Raw genomic sequence first — 13,212 nt, 5'->3', positions numbered from 1 at the left:
CATCAAAAACAAGAATAAAGCTTGATAAAAATAATTGGAGAGGTTAATGACTCACTTTTCTGAAAGCACTTAATCACTATTCATATTCATTAACTGCCTTCAGGGCTCTGTTAGAAGTATACTAGAGAGGCTTATGTAAAAAGCAAGTGGCCAAATACAATTCATCCGTGTGGTTTTTTTTTTTCTGCTGGCTGAATAAACTGAGAGGGAGGTGAACAAAAGGAGATGGACTTTCTCTATTAAATGCAGTAAATATATGCTCAATATTACTTTAGTAAGAACTGTAGGGAAATTGACAGAAAATATATAATGTTGTCTCTCTTGGGCAATTTTGCAACCTTTACCTAGGTTCACCAGCTGGGCTGTGAAGCAGTTACATTGTTGCTGGAGTTGAACCCTGATCAGAGCAACCTGATGTACTGGGCTGTGGACCGCTGCTACACGGGCTCCAGGAGGGTGGCGGCCGGCTGCTTTAAAGCCATTGCTAATGTTTTCCAGAACAGGTACATTAGATACAGACCTCTCTATCTTACGGTTTTTTTTTTTAATTTGTTTCTTAAAAGTTTTTCTTTTGAATTAAAAAATATGAAGACACCAGTCTAGTTGTCCTTCAGTATCTCTGGGGGATTGGTTCTAGGACTCCTCTCAGATCCCAAAATCCATGAATGCTCAAGTCGTCTATAGAAAATGCTGTAGTATTTGTATTTATGCAAATCCTCCCATATACTTTTTTTTTTTTTTTGAAGACATGGTGTTGCTCTGTCACCCAGGCTAGGGTGCAGTGGCATGATCATAGTTCACTGTAACCTCAAACTCCCAGGCTCAGGTAGTCCCCTTACCTCAACCTCCTGAGTAGCCAGGACTGTAGGCTCCCACTACCATGCCTGGCTAATTTTTAAGTTCTTTGTAGAGACAGGGTCTCACTATGTATGTTGCCCGGGATGGTCTCAAACTCCTGGCCTCTCCCCTTGGCTTCCCAAAGTGCTAGAATTACAGGCATGAGCTGCTGTACCTGGTCTTTCCCACATATTTTTGATCCCCAGAAGGTTGACTGTATTTTCTTTTCTTAAACTCTAATGCAGTTGTGTCCATCCCTTTGAATGTGAGGACTTTTTTGCTTAGTGGTGGTGGATATTACAAAACTTACGCATGGACCTTATTATTATTATTTAGCTCATCAGCTGTTTTTAGTGTATTTTATGTGTAGCACAAGACATTTTTCTTCTTCCAGTGTAGCCCAGGGAAGCCAAAAGGTTGAACACCTGTGTTCTAATGGAATTTAACCAAAATAAGGATAATGATCACCATGTATCTGTTGTTGTACCTATTGCCTTGAAAAAACCCAAGTCCGCTCATAGGCCTAGAAGACATGTGCTTATAAGCCTTGCCCTTTGCATATCATATTTATTAAATGGCACAAAAGCCTTTAGACATTGTTATTTACCTAATATGTAAAATTTATTCCTAGGGATTATCAGTGTGACACAGTGATGCTTCTAAATCTGATACTGTTTAAAGCAGCTGATTCTTCTAGAAGTATCTATGAAGTTGCTATGCAACTTTTACAGGTTTGTAAACATGTTAATTTAAATATTTTTTACTCAGGATTTAATGAAGCTCAATAATTTAGTCTTGCCATTAAAACATAGTATTTAGCTTTATTTATAATAATTATGGTATCAAGTCAATTATTATTAGAAATATAAGACAAAGATAATATAGATATTTAAATTTATAAATAATGCAAACTATTCCTAAGTGTTTTGTAGAAGGATTATGTGTAATAATGTGTGTGTATGTACATAAAGGTACTTGTAAAGATGTGTCCATGTAAGTATTTCTGTTCAGCAGATGAAAACAATGTGTGTCTGAATTTTTTTGGAGAGCCATGTGAAAAATAATTAGATCTTTTTATCATATTCTCATGTAACTTTTCTTTATTGGATTGAGGATAAATAACTTAGAAAGTTAACTTACCAAACACAGATCTGTTATTAATATGCAGTATTTAGCTAATACATAATAAGGCAAGATTCTTTCCTCTTAACCAAGGGCTAAGAAGAACAGGATTCAGGTAGATGCTTTCTCCAAAGGCTCTGAAGTGGTTCTGATGCCAGTAGGTCCATCTTAGGAATTATACCCTAATGCCTTGGTTAATTAAGAGGAAAGTTCAGCAGTATAGTTCTTTAAATAGTATAATGTCAAAAGGATCTGCTTCAAGGGTTGTTGGTTTTTTTTTTTTTTCACTTATATTGTACTACCATATTTCTGACTGGGAAAAGTGGTAAATATTTTTCAGGTAATTGTATATTAAGTTGCTGGAGTTATTTTCAGACTATGTTACTGATCTGGATCATTGGCATTAAATATGAGGAAAGTAAATTCTTTTAGTGAGAAAGGTTTTTGTTTGTTTTGCTTCCTTTTGTTTTTGAGATAGGGTCTCATTCTGTCGCCCAGGCTAGAGTGCAGTGGCACAGTCACAGTTCACTGCAGCCTCTACCTCCTGAGCTCAGCAATCCTCCAACCTCAGCCTCCTGAGTAGCTGGGACCACAGGCACACACCACCACACCTAGCTAATTTTTAAATTTTTTGTAGAGATGAGGTTCTGCTATGTTGGGCAGGCTGGTCCCAAACTCCTGGCCTCAAGTGATCCTCCCACTTCTGCCTCCCAAAGTATTGAAATTGTATTACAGGTGCAAGGCACTGCATTCAGCCTTGGGAGAAGAGTTCTTTAAAAAATACAAAATTTTGGTTAAACTTTAGAGGACCTATAAAATCTTAACCTAAGTTGATGGAATTACATTCCTGTAGATTCTGGAACCGAAGATGTTTCGCTATGCTCACAAATTGGAGGTTCAGAGAACAGATGGAGTACTCAGCCAGCTGTCTCCTCTACCACACCTGTATTCTGTTTCATATTATCAGTTGTCTGAGGAACTAGCAAGGGCGTATCCTGAGCTAACTCTCGCCATATTCTCAGGTATGATCAATGAACTGATTACTAGTTTCTGTTTGTTAATCATTTCTTCAAAAACAATTTTTAGAAAATTATAAATGTATTAAATTATAGGTTAAATCAAAACCAGACATGTCTTTACATAGGAAATATTTTTTTCTTCAATAAGAACTCTTAATTCTGATCTGTCACAATATTTAGGTTTTTCTATCAATGGCGTCCTTATAAGGTTTTATATCTGACCTTCCCTTCACTCCGTACTACATCCAAAAAAAAAAAAAAGAAAAGCAAGAAAAAAGTACAAGAGGGAGGACTTTTCATGTGTGACTTAAAAGTATTTCTTAGTAAACACAGAACTTATTGAATACATTTTATCTTGTGTATTAGCATAACTTAAATAATAAAAATAGGCAAGGATAAAGATACAGGTAGTTTTCTGTGAGTGAAACCCGTGATCGTAAGAGCAGGTGGGACAGTTCCTTGAGCAAAAACTCTTTCATCTTGCTTGTTGCCTACCTCAGGATCTTGTTCCACTCTAACTACTGGACGTGCAGCAACGCTTGGATCTGGGAGATTGCAGAGTTCTGCTGTGGGTCATTTCTTTCATTTGGTCTCAAGAGATAGTGGCTTTAGCCTGCCTGGAATCTTTCCACAGCACCTATTTTAGCAGTAGAAATTTCTTTCCTATCCCTAATTCACCTGAGTGGGAGAAAAAAGCAATAACAACAGCTTAAATTCTCCTAACACTTAGTTCTTAAAAGCAGTTGACCTGTTTGATTTCCCCTGGTAGTTGGCAGCAGTTATGCCCCAAAATCCCTGACAGCCCTTCCAAGATGGATATGGGTAGTCATCAACACAAAATAGTGGCCACAGTGAACACGGATTTTTCGGCTGCTGAGTTTCTGCTAGAGGCTTCTGCACAGAAAGCAGAGAGCCTGAGCCGGGTCTCAGAGATCATGTAGCTGTTCAGAATGTCATGTCATTGCCTGGGATGTCTGCTGGTACAGGTGTCGACTGTGCCTACACCTCCACCACCTTGTCCTTCCTTCAGTTCTGTCTTCAGACACTCTTGTCCTAGCATCAGCTAATTTTAACTGCTTTGCTTAAGACAGTTCATTCTAAACCAAAACATAACCTGTCAACCTGACAAATTCCATAGCTAACCTATGTTTTCACTTTCATGGTTTCCAAGGCAAGACAAACACAATATTCATTTAGGATTTTATTGCACAGCTTCAGATATCAACATAAACTTTGCCACTTTAAAATTTGAGGGCCATGATTCTTTCTCCAGATTCAATGCAGTGGTCTTTAAATGCTGTCAGCTCTGTGGCCCTTCCCATTCTGCTCCTCACATCCTTTCCCTCCTTCACCCCTGCTCCTGACCTTTCCCACCGCTGTGCCTTGCCATATTCTCAGTCTTCTTGCATGCCTTAGATCCCCCCAGATGGCCTTCACACTCCACCAGTGTCCATTTCCTTTCTGTAACCTCACCAAGTGCCTTCTCACTGCTCAGTCTAGTCACTGGCTTCAGTCTGTTTGCTACTTTCCACAGCAGTTGGTATTAGCCATCTTATATTTCTTTAAGTTCTGACCTCACTTGATTTCCAAAAACTTAGTATGTCCTGCTTTTTCTTCCACCATTGAGTATTCCTTTTCTATCTCTTTGGGTAGATTTTTTTTTTTTGAGACAGAGTCTCTCTCTCTCTCTCTCTCTCTCTCTCTCTCTCTCTCTCTCTCTTGCTCTCTCTCGCTCTCTCTCGCTCTCTCTCATCCAAGCCATCCTCCTCCCTTAACCTTCCTACTAGCTGGACTACAGGCGTGTGCCACCACAGCTGGCTTTTTTTTTTTTTTGTAGGGAGGGTATCTGGTTGTGTTACCCAGTCTGGCCACCTCAGCCTCTTAAAATCCTAGGATTACAGGTGTGAGCCATCGTACCCAGCCCCGTATCTTAAGTATTAGTGTTCCTGGGATATCATCTTGAGCCCCCACCTCCTACAATTTCATCTCCCTCCAGGAGATGAAGCCACCACCATGACCCTTACTTCCACAGACACAGACTCTTCCTTCCCTAGTCAGGATCTCTTCATTCAGCTTCTGAACTCCATGTCTTTTACTTTATACCAGAGGTAATAAATTGATGTCTTAATAGAATCTTTGTAAAACGTTAAAGTTGAGCATAACCGCATACCAGGACTGAGCACTTCACTGGCATTCTGTCGGGTTTGCACAATAACTTCATGAGGCAACTAGTTTTGTTACTTTGTTTTTACAGAATAAGAAATAAGGATTGGAGGTGGACAGTTTAGCCCTAGGTCAGGCTGTCTATATGTGGTAGATCTGTGGGATTCAAACCCCAGGGTTGTGCAATTCCAGAGCCAGGTTATAATAAATCACTTTCCTAATGAGTAAGTAAGTACAGGGTCTAGCAGGGAAAGAGAGGAGCAGAGGAGAAAGAAGATTTTTACTTTTAATGATTTATGGAAATTAAACCATATATAAAAGGCTCATGGACTTTGGAATTGACCTTGTATTTGAGTCTGTGCCATTTGGTAATTGTTCAGCAAATTACTCTGACTCCACCCACCTCACAGGTTTGTCATAAGCATTAAAGTTGATGATTATAAACATAACAGGCACATCATAGGCATTTCCCCTATATAGAACCAAAATCTGTGAGGTTCTTAATGGGTCAGTTTAAAATTAATCTGTGTATAAAGATGTCCTTTTATCTTTTGATTACAGTTTTATTCATTGTGATAAAAAAAACAACAACAAAATTTGCCATCTTAATCTTTTTTTTTTTTTGAGAAAGAGTTTTGCTCTGGCACCCAGGCTGGAGTACAGTGGTGCTCCATCTGCAACCTCCACCTCCCGGGTTCAAGCGATTCTCCTGCCTCAGCCTCCTGAGTAGCTGGGATTACAGGCGCATGCCACCATACCCGGCTGATTTTTGTATTTTTAGTAAAGATGGGTTTCACCATGTTGGTCAGGCGGGTCTCAAACTCCTGACCCTCAGGATCCACCCACCTCAGTCTCCCAAAGTGCTGGGATTACAAGTGTGAACCATCACACTTAATCATTTTTCAGTTCCAGAATACACATTGTTGTGAAACAGACCTCTAGAACCTTTTCATCCTGCAGAACTGAAAGTCTATACCCACTAAATAGCAATCCTCCTTTTCTCTCTGCCCCCAAGCCCTGGTAATCACAATTCTACTTTGTGTTTCTATGGATTTGACTACATTAGGTACTCCGTATATGTGGAATCTACAGTATTTTTGTTTGTAACTGGCTTATTTCAGGTAGCATGTGTTCAAGCTTTAGCCATGTTTTGGCATATGACAGGATTTTTTTCCTTTTTTTCCCTTTTTAAGGGTGCATAATATTCTACTATATGTATATGCATTTGGTTTATTCATTCATCTGTCAATGGACATTTTGGTTGCTTCCACCTACCTCTTGACTCTTGTGAATTGCTACAAACATGTATATACAAATATTTGTTTGAATTTCTGCTTTCAGTTCTTTCAAATGTATACTTAGGAGTGGATTCATGATCATATGATAGTTCTATTTTTAATTTTCTGAGGAATCACCATACTGTTTTCCATAAAGTATGTATCATTTTACAATGCCAACAACAGTGCACAAACATTTATTTTAGCTGCCAAAAGTATTTTGTGTACAATATATGTGATTTATGTTAGTTGTTAACTGTATGTTGTCATTGAGGTGAAATTTGTTAAAAGGAAAAACAGTACTCATAATTGTTAAGGGTAATGAGTAAAATGAATAAAATCTGGCTTCTGAAATCTGTTGAAATTAATTATGGATCAGAGGAAGCTGAAATTACATCAGTTCTCTTCTTTGACTTGTTTTCACTTTCAGAGATAAGCCAGAGAATCCAAACAGCTCACCCTGCTGGGCGCCAGGTGATGCTGCACTACCTGCTACCATGGATGAACAACATTGAGCTGGTGGACTTAAAACCTCTGCCCACAGCAAGGCGACATGATGAAGATGAAGATGATTCCTTAAAAGACCGGGAACTTATGGTGACTAGCAGGCGCTGGTTACGGGGAGAAGGATGGGGATCTCCACAAGCCACTGCAATGGTTTTGAACAATCTGATGTATATGACAGCAAAGGTAAAATGAGTTTTGTACTTATAATTGCTGCACAGAATTATTGAGTTAGTAGATGTGGTTAGAAACAGATGAAGACGTTCTGTAATTGTGTGATAACCAAACAAAAATGCATTATAAATTTTTCTTTAAAAAAACTCATTAGATATGAAGTTTTTTACTAAAACCATGTATGATTAATGATATTCATGTTTAGATTTGTTGAAAGAAATGATTGTTTTTGTAAAGTGTGGAAATGATTAAAGCTATCTATACTAAACATTATTTCTTAATATTTCACGGTATGACAAGTTTGGTTTTTATAGTAGGCAGTCATGACTAAAGTATCTTTTATGCATATTGCATCTAGTATGGCGATGAACTGGCCTGGTCAGAGGTGGAGAACGTGTGGACCACACTTGCAGATGGCTGGCCGAAAAACCTGAAAATCATTTTGCACTTTCTGATCAGCATTTGTGGGGTGAATAGTGAACCAAGCCTCTTGCCTTACGTATGTATCCAAGTTTGTTTAACTTTAAAATACGTATATATATTTACCAGTATCTTGTAATGTCAGAGCATGGACAGCAGTTGCCAGGGAGAGGTAAGGCAAGGGCCGGATGAAGACAGTCAGGAAGTAGCACATGGATTTATTCATTGATTCAGTCAGCAAATGTTATCCATCATTATGACAGACCAGCTGCTCCTCTGGGCATTACAATCTGATGGGTAATACAGAATTTATTCGTTGAACCTACATCTAATTTATTTAGTGAATAAATCAGTAAGTTAATACAGTACAGTGTGATAAAGGAAAATTGCACAGTTCTGAGAGTAAAAAACCTAGGAACCCCAGCTGTCTAGGATTCAAGATGACACTCAAGAGAAAGTGATATTGAAGCTAAAACCACACATTGGGGATGTTTCTAGTTTCTGCTAGGCAGAGCTGGCATTTAGATACAAGAACAGGATGGTGGGTGAGAGCTGAGTGCCTATAGGATTGTTCTCCAGGCTGCTGGAAGCGAGGGAAAGCATGGTAAGAGATACAAAATTAAGAAGATAACATCTTTGCCTTCCAGGAGAGAAAGCAACATCCAAACCTGCCCAAGACAAGAGGACACGTTTGATACGAAACTATCAAACGAGAGGGTTAAATAGAATATACACACATGCACGCATGTCTTGTAGATACAGATATAGATATCCATCCTGTGGCAGCATCCCTCAAAAGTGTGGTCCAAGGAAGACTACTTCTAAAGAAGGTTATCTGAAAGTTCTTACAGGCTGGGCACGGTGGCTCATACCTATAATCCCAGCACTTTGGAAGGCTGAGGTGGGTGGATCACTGAGGTCAGGAATCTGAGACCAGCCTGGCCAACATGGTGAAACCACATCTGTACTAAAAATGCAAAAATTAGCCAGATGTGTTGCTGCACACCTGTAATCCCAGCTACTCGGGAGGCTAAGGCAGGAGAATTGCTTGAGCCCAGGAGGCAGAGGTTGCAGTGAGCCAAGATCACGCCACTGCACTCCAGCCTGGGCAACAGAGTGAGACTCTGTCTCAAAAATAATAATAATAATAAAATAAAATAAAAATAAGTAAGTGAAGCTTCCTACAGATTCTATTTTAACCAAACCACTTAATAGCTTTGCTTTACCCAGCATTCCCGGAGTTCACTTGGTCACTGAAAGCATCACCGTCAAGGTGTACCAAAGGTGTAGCACCTTTGAGAAGTGCCTAGGGAGCTGTTGGTGTATAGTACAAAGCAGCGTGACCCCACATCACCTCTCTGACTATGTCTCCTGTATTCTCTGGAGTGCTCCAACCCTCCAGCTGCGCTGGCCGCCTTTGCTCCCGGCTCTCTGACCAGGCATTCCCTCCTCCAGGCCCTTGTACTCACTTGCCTGCTCTTTCTGCAGTTACCCACATTACTCACTCCCTGCCTCTTTCAGGTCCTCCTTCAGGTGTCAGTGCTCACTGGGACTCCTGCTGCCCATTCTGTCGAAAACTGCAAATGCCCCACCTCTGCATGCATACTCCATTTCCTTTCCCTGCTTCATTGATCTTTCTGGCACTTAATCATCACCAAACACATGATGTATTTTACCTATTTACCTCATTAGTTTGGCTTCAACCAGTAGATTGTAAGCTCCTTAAGAGTGGTAGTTTTTGTCTATTTGATTCACTGCTAAATCCTCGTTTAGTAGTGCCTGGCACATAGAAGGTACCCGTTAATTGTTTTTTATTTTATTTTATTTTATTTTTTTGAGACAGAGTCTCGCTCTGTTGCCAGGCACCAGGCTGGAGTGCAGTGGCACAATCTTGGCTCACTACAGGCGTACGCCACCACACCCAGCTAATTTTAATATTTTTAGTAGAGACGGGGTTCACCATGTTGGCCAGGATGGTCTCGATCTCTTGACCTGGTGATCCGCCCGCCTTGGCCTCCCAAAGTGCTGGGATTACAGGCTTGAGCCACCACGCCCGGCCGGTACCTGTTAATTGGATGAATGAATGAGGGAGTTAGAGCCAGAACTAGAAAAAGCCAAATGGAAATTTGGGGAATAGCCGTTTTCTAGGAATTGAAAAGGAGCCATTTTTAAATGTCAATAATAATTTTTTGGTTCTGTTTTAAGTACTTATTATAGGTGCTTATTATAGACATGGTAAAAGCACTTCATCCACATTATTTAATTCTCAGAATAAATCTGTGAGATTGATGAGATCACTGCAGTTTTACAGATGGGAAAACAAGGCAAGGAGAACAGTAATTTCCTCAAGGGCTCACTCTGTCACTTAATAGATCTAGAATTCCAACCCAGATCTGGTTGTGAAGTGAGTAAAAGCTTCATGGAGTAGAGTTAAGGTGGGGAATGGGGCTTGAAGACTTGATAGGATTAGGGTTGGGAGTGATCCATAGTGAGGCAGAAGGAAGCCACAGAGGCAGGAATGCACACAGTATTCAGAGGAGGCAGAACCTGAGAGCAGAGAGAACTAGCAAGTAGGGCCTATTGGATGGAGTCAAGAGCCATGCATGGAAGGTTATCACTGGGTAATCATTGTAAGAGTTTTGGCCAGGCAAGGTGGCTCATGCCTGTAATCTCAGCACTTAGGAAGACTAAGACTGGCGGATCACCTGAGGTCAGGAGTTCAAGACCAGCCTGGCCAACATGGCAAAACCATGTCTCTACTAAAACTCAAAAATTAGCTGGGTGTGGCAGCAGGCACCTGTAATTGCAGCTACTCCAGAGGCTGAGGCAGGGAGAATTGCTTGAACCTGGGAGGCAGATGTAGCAGTGAGCCAGGGTGGTGCCACTGCACTCCAGCCTGGGTGACAGAATAAGACTCCATCTTTTAAAAAAAAAAAAAAAAGGAATTTTATTGTGACATAATAAATCATGTTTTAAGAGTCATCCAGGGGTCATCTAAAGGAGGGCTTTTCATACATCTGTAAGAATATGAATCATTCAGATTCTGGAGGTGAGGGTGGGCCTGAGATTCTCTTATTTCTAGCAAACTCCAGATAACGATGCCTGTCTTGCTGCGACCACATTTTGAGTAGTAAGGATTAAAGCAGGGAGAAAAGGAGATATGCTGATCAGTTATGAAGTTATTTCAGTAATATGCAATTTACTAAAACATATGTATAATATATACTACTGAAATGTTTTTCTACTTACTTAGCTCATACTATGTTACTAGCCATTTTAAAGTGCATTATAAACCTTAATTCATTTAATCTTCCTAACAGCTGTATGAAGTAGGTGCTATTACTGCCCCCATTTTGCAGATGAGAAAACTAAGAGTAACTTTCCAAGTGATGGAATTAGTAAGTGGTATATCCACATTCCAAACCAGGCAATGTATAGTTTGAGTTCTAGTTTAGTTCTGGTTCCTTGCTCTTAATGACTACTCTGGCTGACTGTAGGGAATGGGGAAGGCAAAACAAAAGATAAACCCTGAGTTTGGAGGCTCGCTAACTAAAAATCAGAGGAAAATCTTAGGATGTTATTAACTGGAAGTATTTCCATTAAAAAATTTTTTACAAAAAAGCAAAGAAAGTGCATAAAGTAGAAACCACTAAACATGTTCATTTCATCCTAATTAGACCTAATGTTGAGAGTTAGAGGGAGGACAGTATTGATAAAGCTGATTAATATCTTATTGTTGATCGGTGCCAATTTTGATTTAGATTGTGTTTATTCACCTACCACTTAAAGTCGAACTTACTCTGATAAAATTTGTCTCAAGAGAAATGAATGAGATAAAAATTTTGCTTTTTCTTTTCTGAACAATTTCTTTTGTGACAGGTGAAGAAGGTCATTGTATATTTAGGTAGAGATAAAACAATGCAGTTACTAGAAGAGCTGGTGAGTGAGCTTCAGCTGACCGATCCTGTCAGTTCAGGGGTCACTCACATGGATAATCCCCCGTATTATCGCATCACTTCCAGCTATAAAATCCCTTCTGTCACCTCAGGTGAGAAATTTGTTAAAACTGATTGCTGTGTGAGATGATAGACATCTTTATCTGCTTCACTATGGTCACCATTTTAGGGTCTCAGTGTCCCATGGCATCATGTTATAAATCTCAGATATACACAATACAATTTAGTAAAAGAAAAAAATCTTTCTTGTATGGAAAGAGAAGATTTACGTAATTATTATTTTCAACAATAGTTTATTGTGTCTTTAAATATTATGGTTAAGAAAAAAGCAAATGTGAATCATGCATGGTGATTAATTTGATGAGAGTTTGTAAATCCTCATGAGTAAAGCAATTCGACAGTGTAAGTATTATTAATATACATAAAAGTAATATTACACACTTATTCAGAGATGGAATATAAATTTATATATTCCCTACATAGCACATACTTTTTTTTTTTTTTTTTTGAGACAGAGTCTTGGTCTGTCATCAGGCTAGAGTGCAGTGGTGCGATCTCGGCTTACTACAACCTCCACCTCCCAGGTTCAAGTAATTCTTCTGCTTCAGCCTCCCGAGTAACTGGGACAACAGGCACACACCACCACGCCCAGATAATTTTTGTGTTTTTAGTAGAGACGGGGTGTCACCATGTTGGCCTGGATGGTATTGATCTCTTGACCTCGTGATCCACCCACCTTGGCCTCCCAAAGTGCTGGGATTATGGGTGTGAGCCTGGCTTATATGCTTATATGTTGAAATTATTTGTGTAATTTCAAATTATAGTTATTGGGGTACATATTATACATCATATCCAATCAAATGAGAGAGAGAAAGAGAGAGAGAGAGAGAGTACACTTATCTGTAGGTACATATATTAAAATTATTGTAATATTTTGAGTTGAAGAAACTGTCCCTAATAGAAGAGGCTCCAATGAAATTCAAAATAGTAAAATGGCTATTGTAGATGAAATTTCTATGAAACTGTTACTCAGTTTAAGTGTTTTCAGCATGCTAATAACAACATTGTATAACTAGAAATATTTTAAATTATGTCTTTATAATTTATTTTTATCATCTCTTAGTCCTTTTATTTTCTAGGATATGTCTAATAATGCTTCTATTGAATTTTTCATATCAACTAGAATGTTTTTAATTCCAGAGTTTCATTTAACTTTTTAAAGTAGCATCCTATTTATGTCTCATGGTTAAACTGTTGTTCCATATCTGATACTTACAAAGTTTTCTTCTCTCAGCATAAATCCTCATTTTCTCCACATTGCTGTTTTGTCTTGATAAAACTTTTCTCAAAAGTCTGCCAATTCTAGATCTGTCTTTTCATAGAGAGTAGAATATTAAAAATTTATAAGTTCTATAAGTATATATGGAACTTGGTGATGGTGTCCTTTGTTGTACCATGATTTCAATGATGCCAACATCCGTAGGTCTTTTCTCCTAGATTTATCAAAATCCTAGAGAAAACTCTACTAGTCATTTGCCTACAGAGGGTGTGTCTGTGAATATATATAGGTGCGCGCACACGCTTGCGTGCACACACACACACACACACACACACACACACAATCTTCAAACTTTCTGGAAGCCCAGTGGGGTAAGAGGACCGAGGGGTGCAGTCTCAAATTTTAGCATGTGCATTTTCATTTAATGCCCCTGTTCTTCGTAAGGTGCCTCCTCTTTCAGG

At 39.2% G+C, this 13,212-nt stretch overlaps 1 protein-coding gene across 13 annotated transcripts in view; it reads left to right on the top strand.

Annotated features, from left to right (window-relative positions):
- The window catches only part of FRYL (FRY like transcription coactivator), a 275,206-nt gene that overhangs the window by 207,354 nt on the left and 54,640 nt on the right, over nucleotides 1–13,212 (top strand). For all 13 annotated transcript variants that reach the window (XM_074396110.1, XM_074396104.1, XM_074396108.1 and 10 more), the window contains 6 exons: nucleotides 349–503; nucleotides 1,469–1,568; nucleotides 2,813–2,981; nucleotides 6,849–7,108; nucleotides 7,455–7,595; nucleotides 11,396–11,564. In XM_074396110.1, the coding sequence (XP_074252211.1) occupies nucleotides 349–503; nucleotides 1,469–1,568; nucleotides 2,813–2,981; nucleotides 6,849–7,108; nucleotides 7,455–7,595; nucleotides 11,396–11,564 (994 nt within the window). The remainder of the gene's footprint in view (nucleotides 1–348; nucleotides 504–1,468; nucleotides 1,569–2,812; nucleotides 2,982–6,848; nucleotides 7,109–7,454; nucleotides 7,596–11,395; nucleotides 11,565–13,212) is intronic.

Source organism: Saimiri boliviensis, chromosome 3 (genome assembly GCF_048565385.1).
Source record: "Saimiri boliviensis isolate mSaiBol1 chromosome 3, mSaiBol1.pri, whole genome shotgun sequence".
Classification (NCBI taxonomy): domain Eukaryota; kingdom Metazoa; phylum Chordata; class Mammalia; order Primates; family Cebidae; genus Saimiri; species Saimiri boliviensis.
The sequence above is the reverse complement of the archived record's forward strand: the minus strand, read 5'-3'. Positions and strand labels throughout refer to the sequence as shown.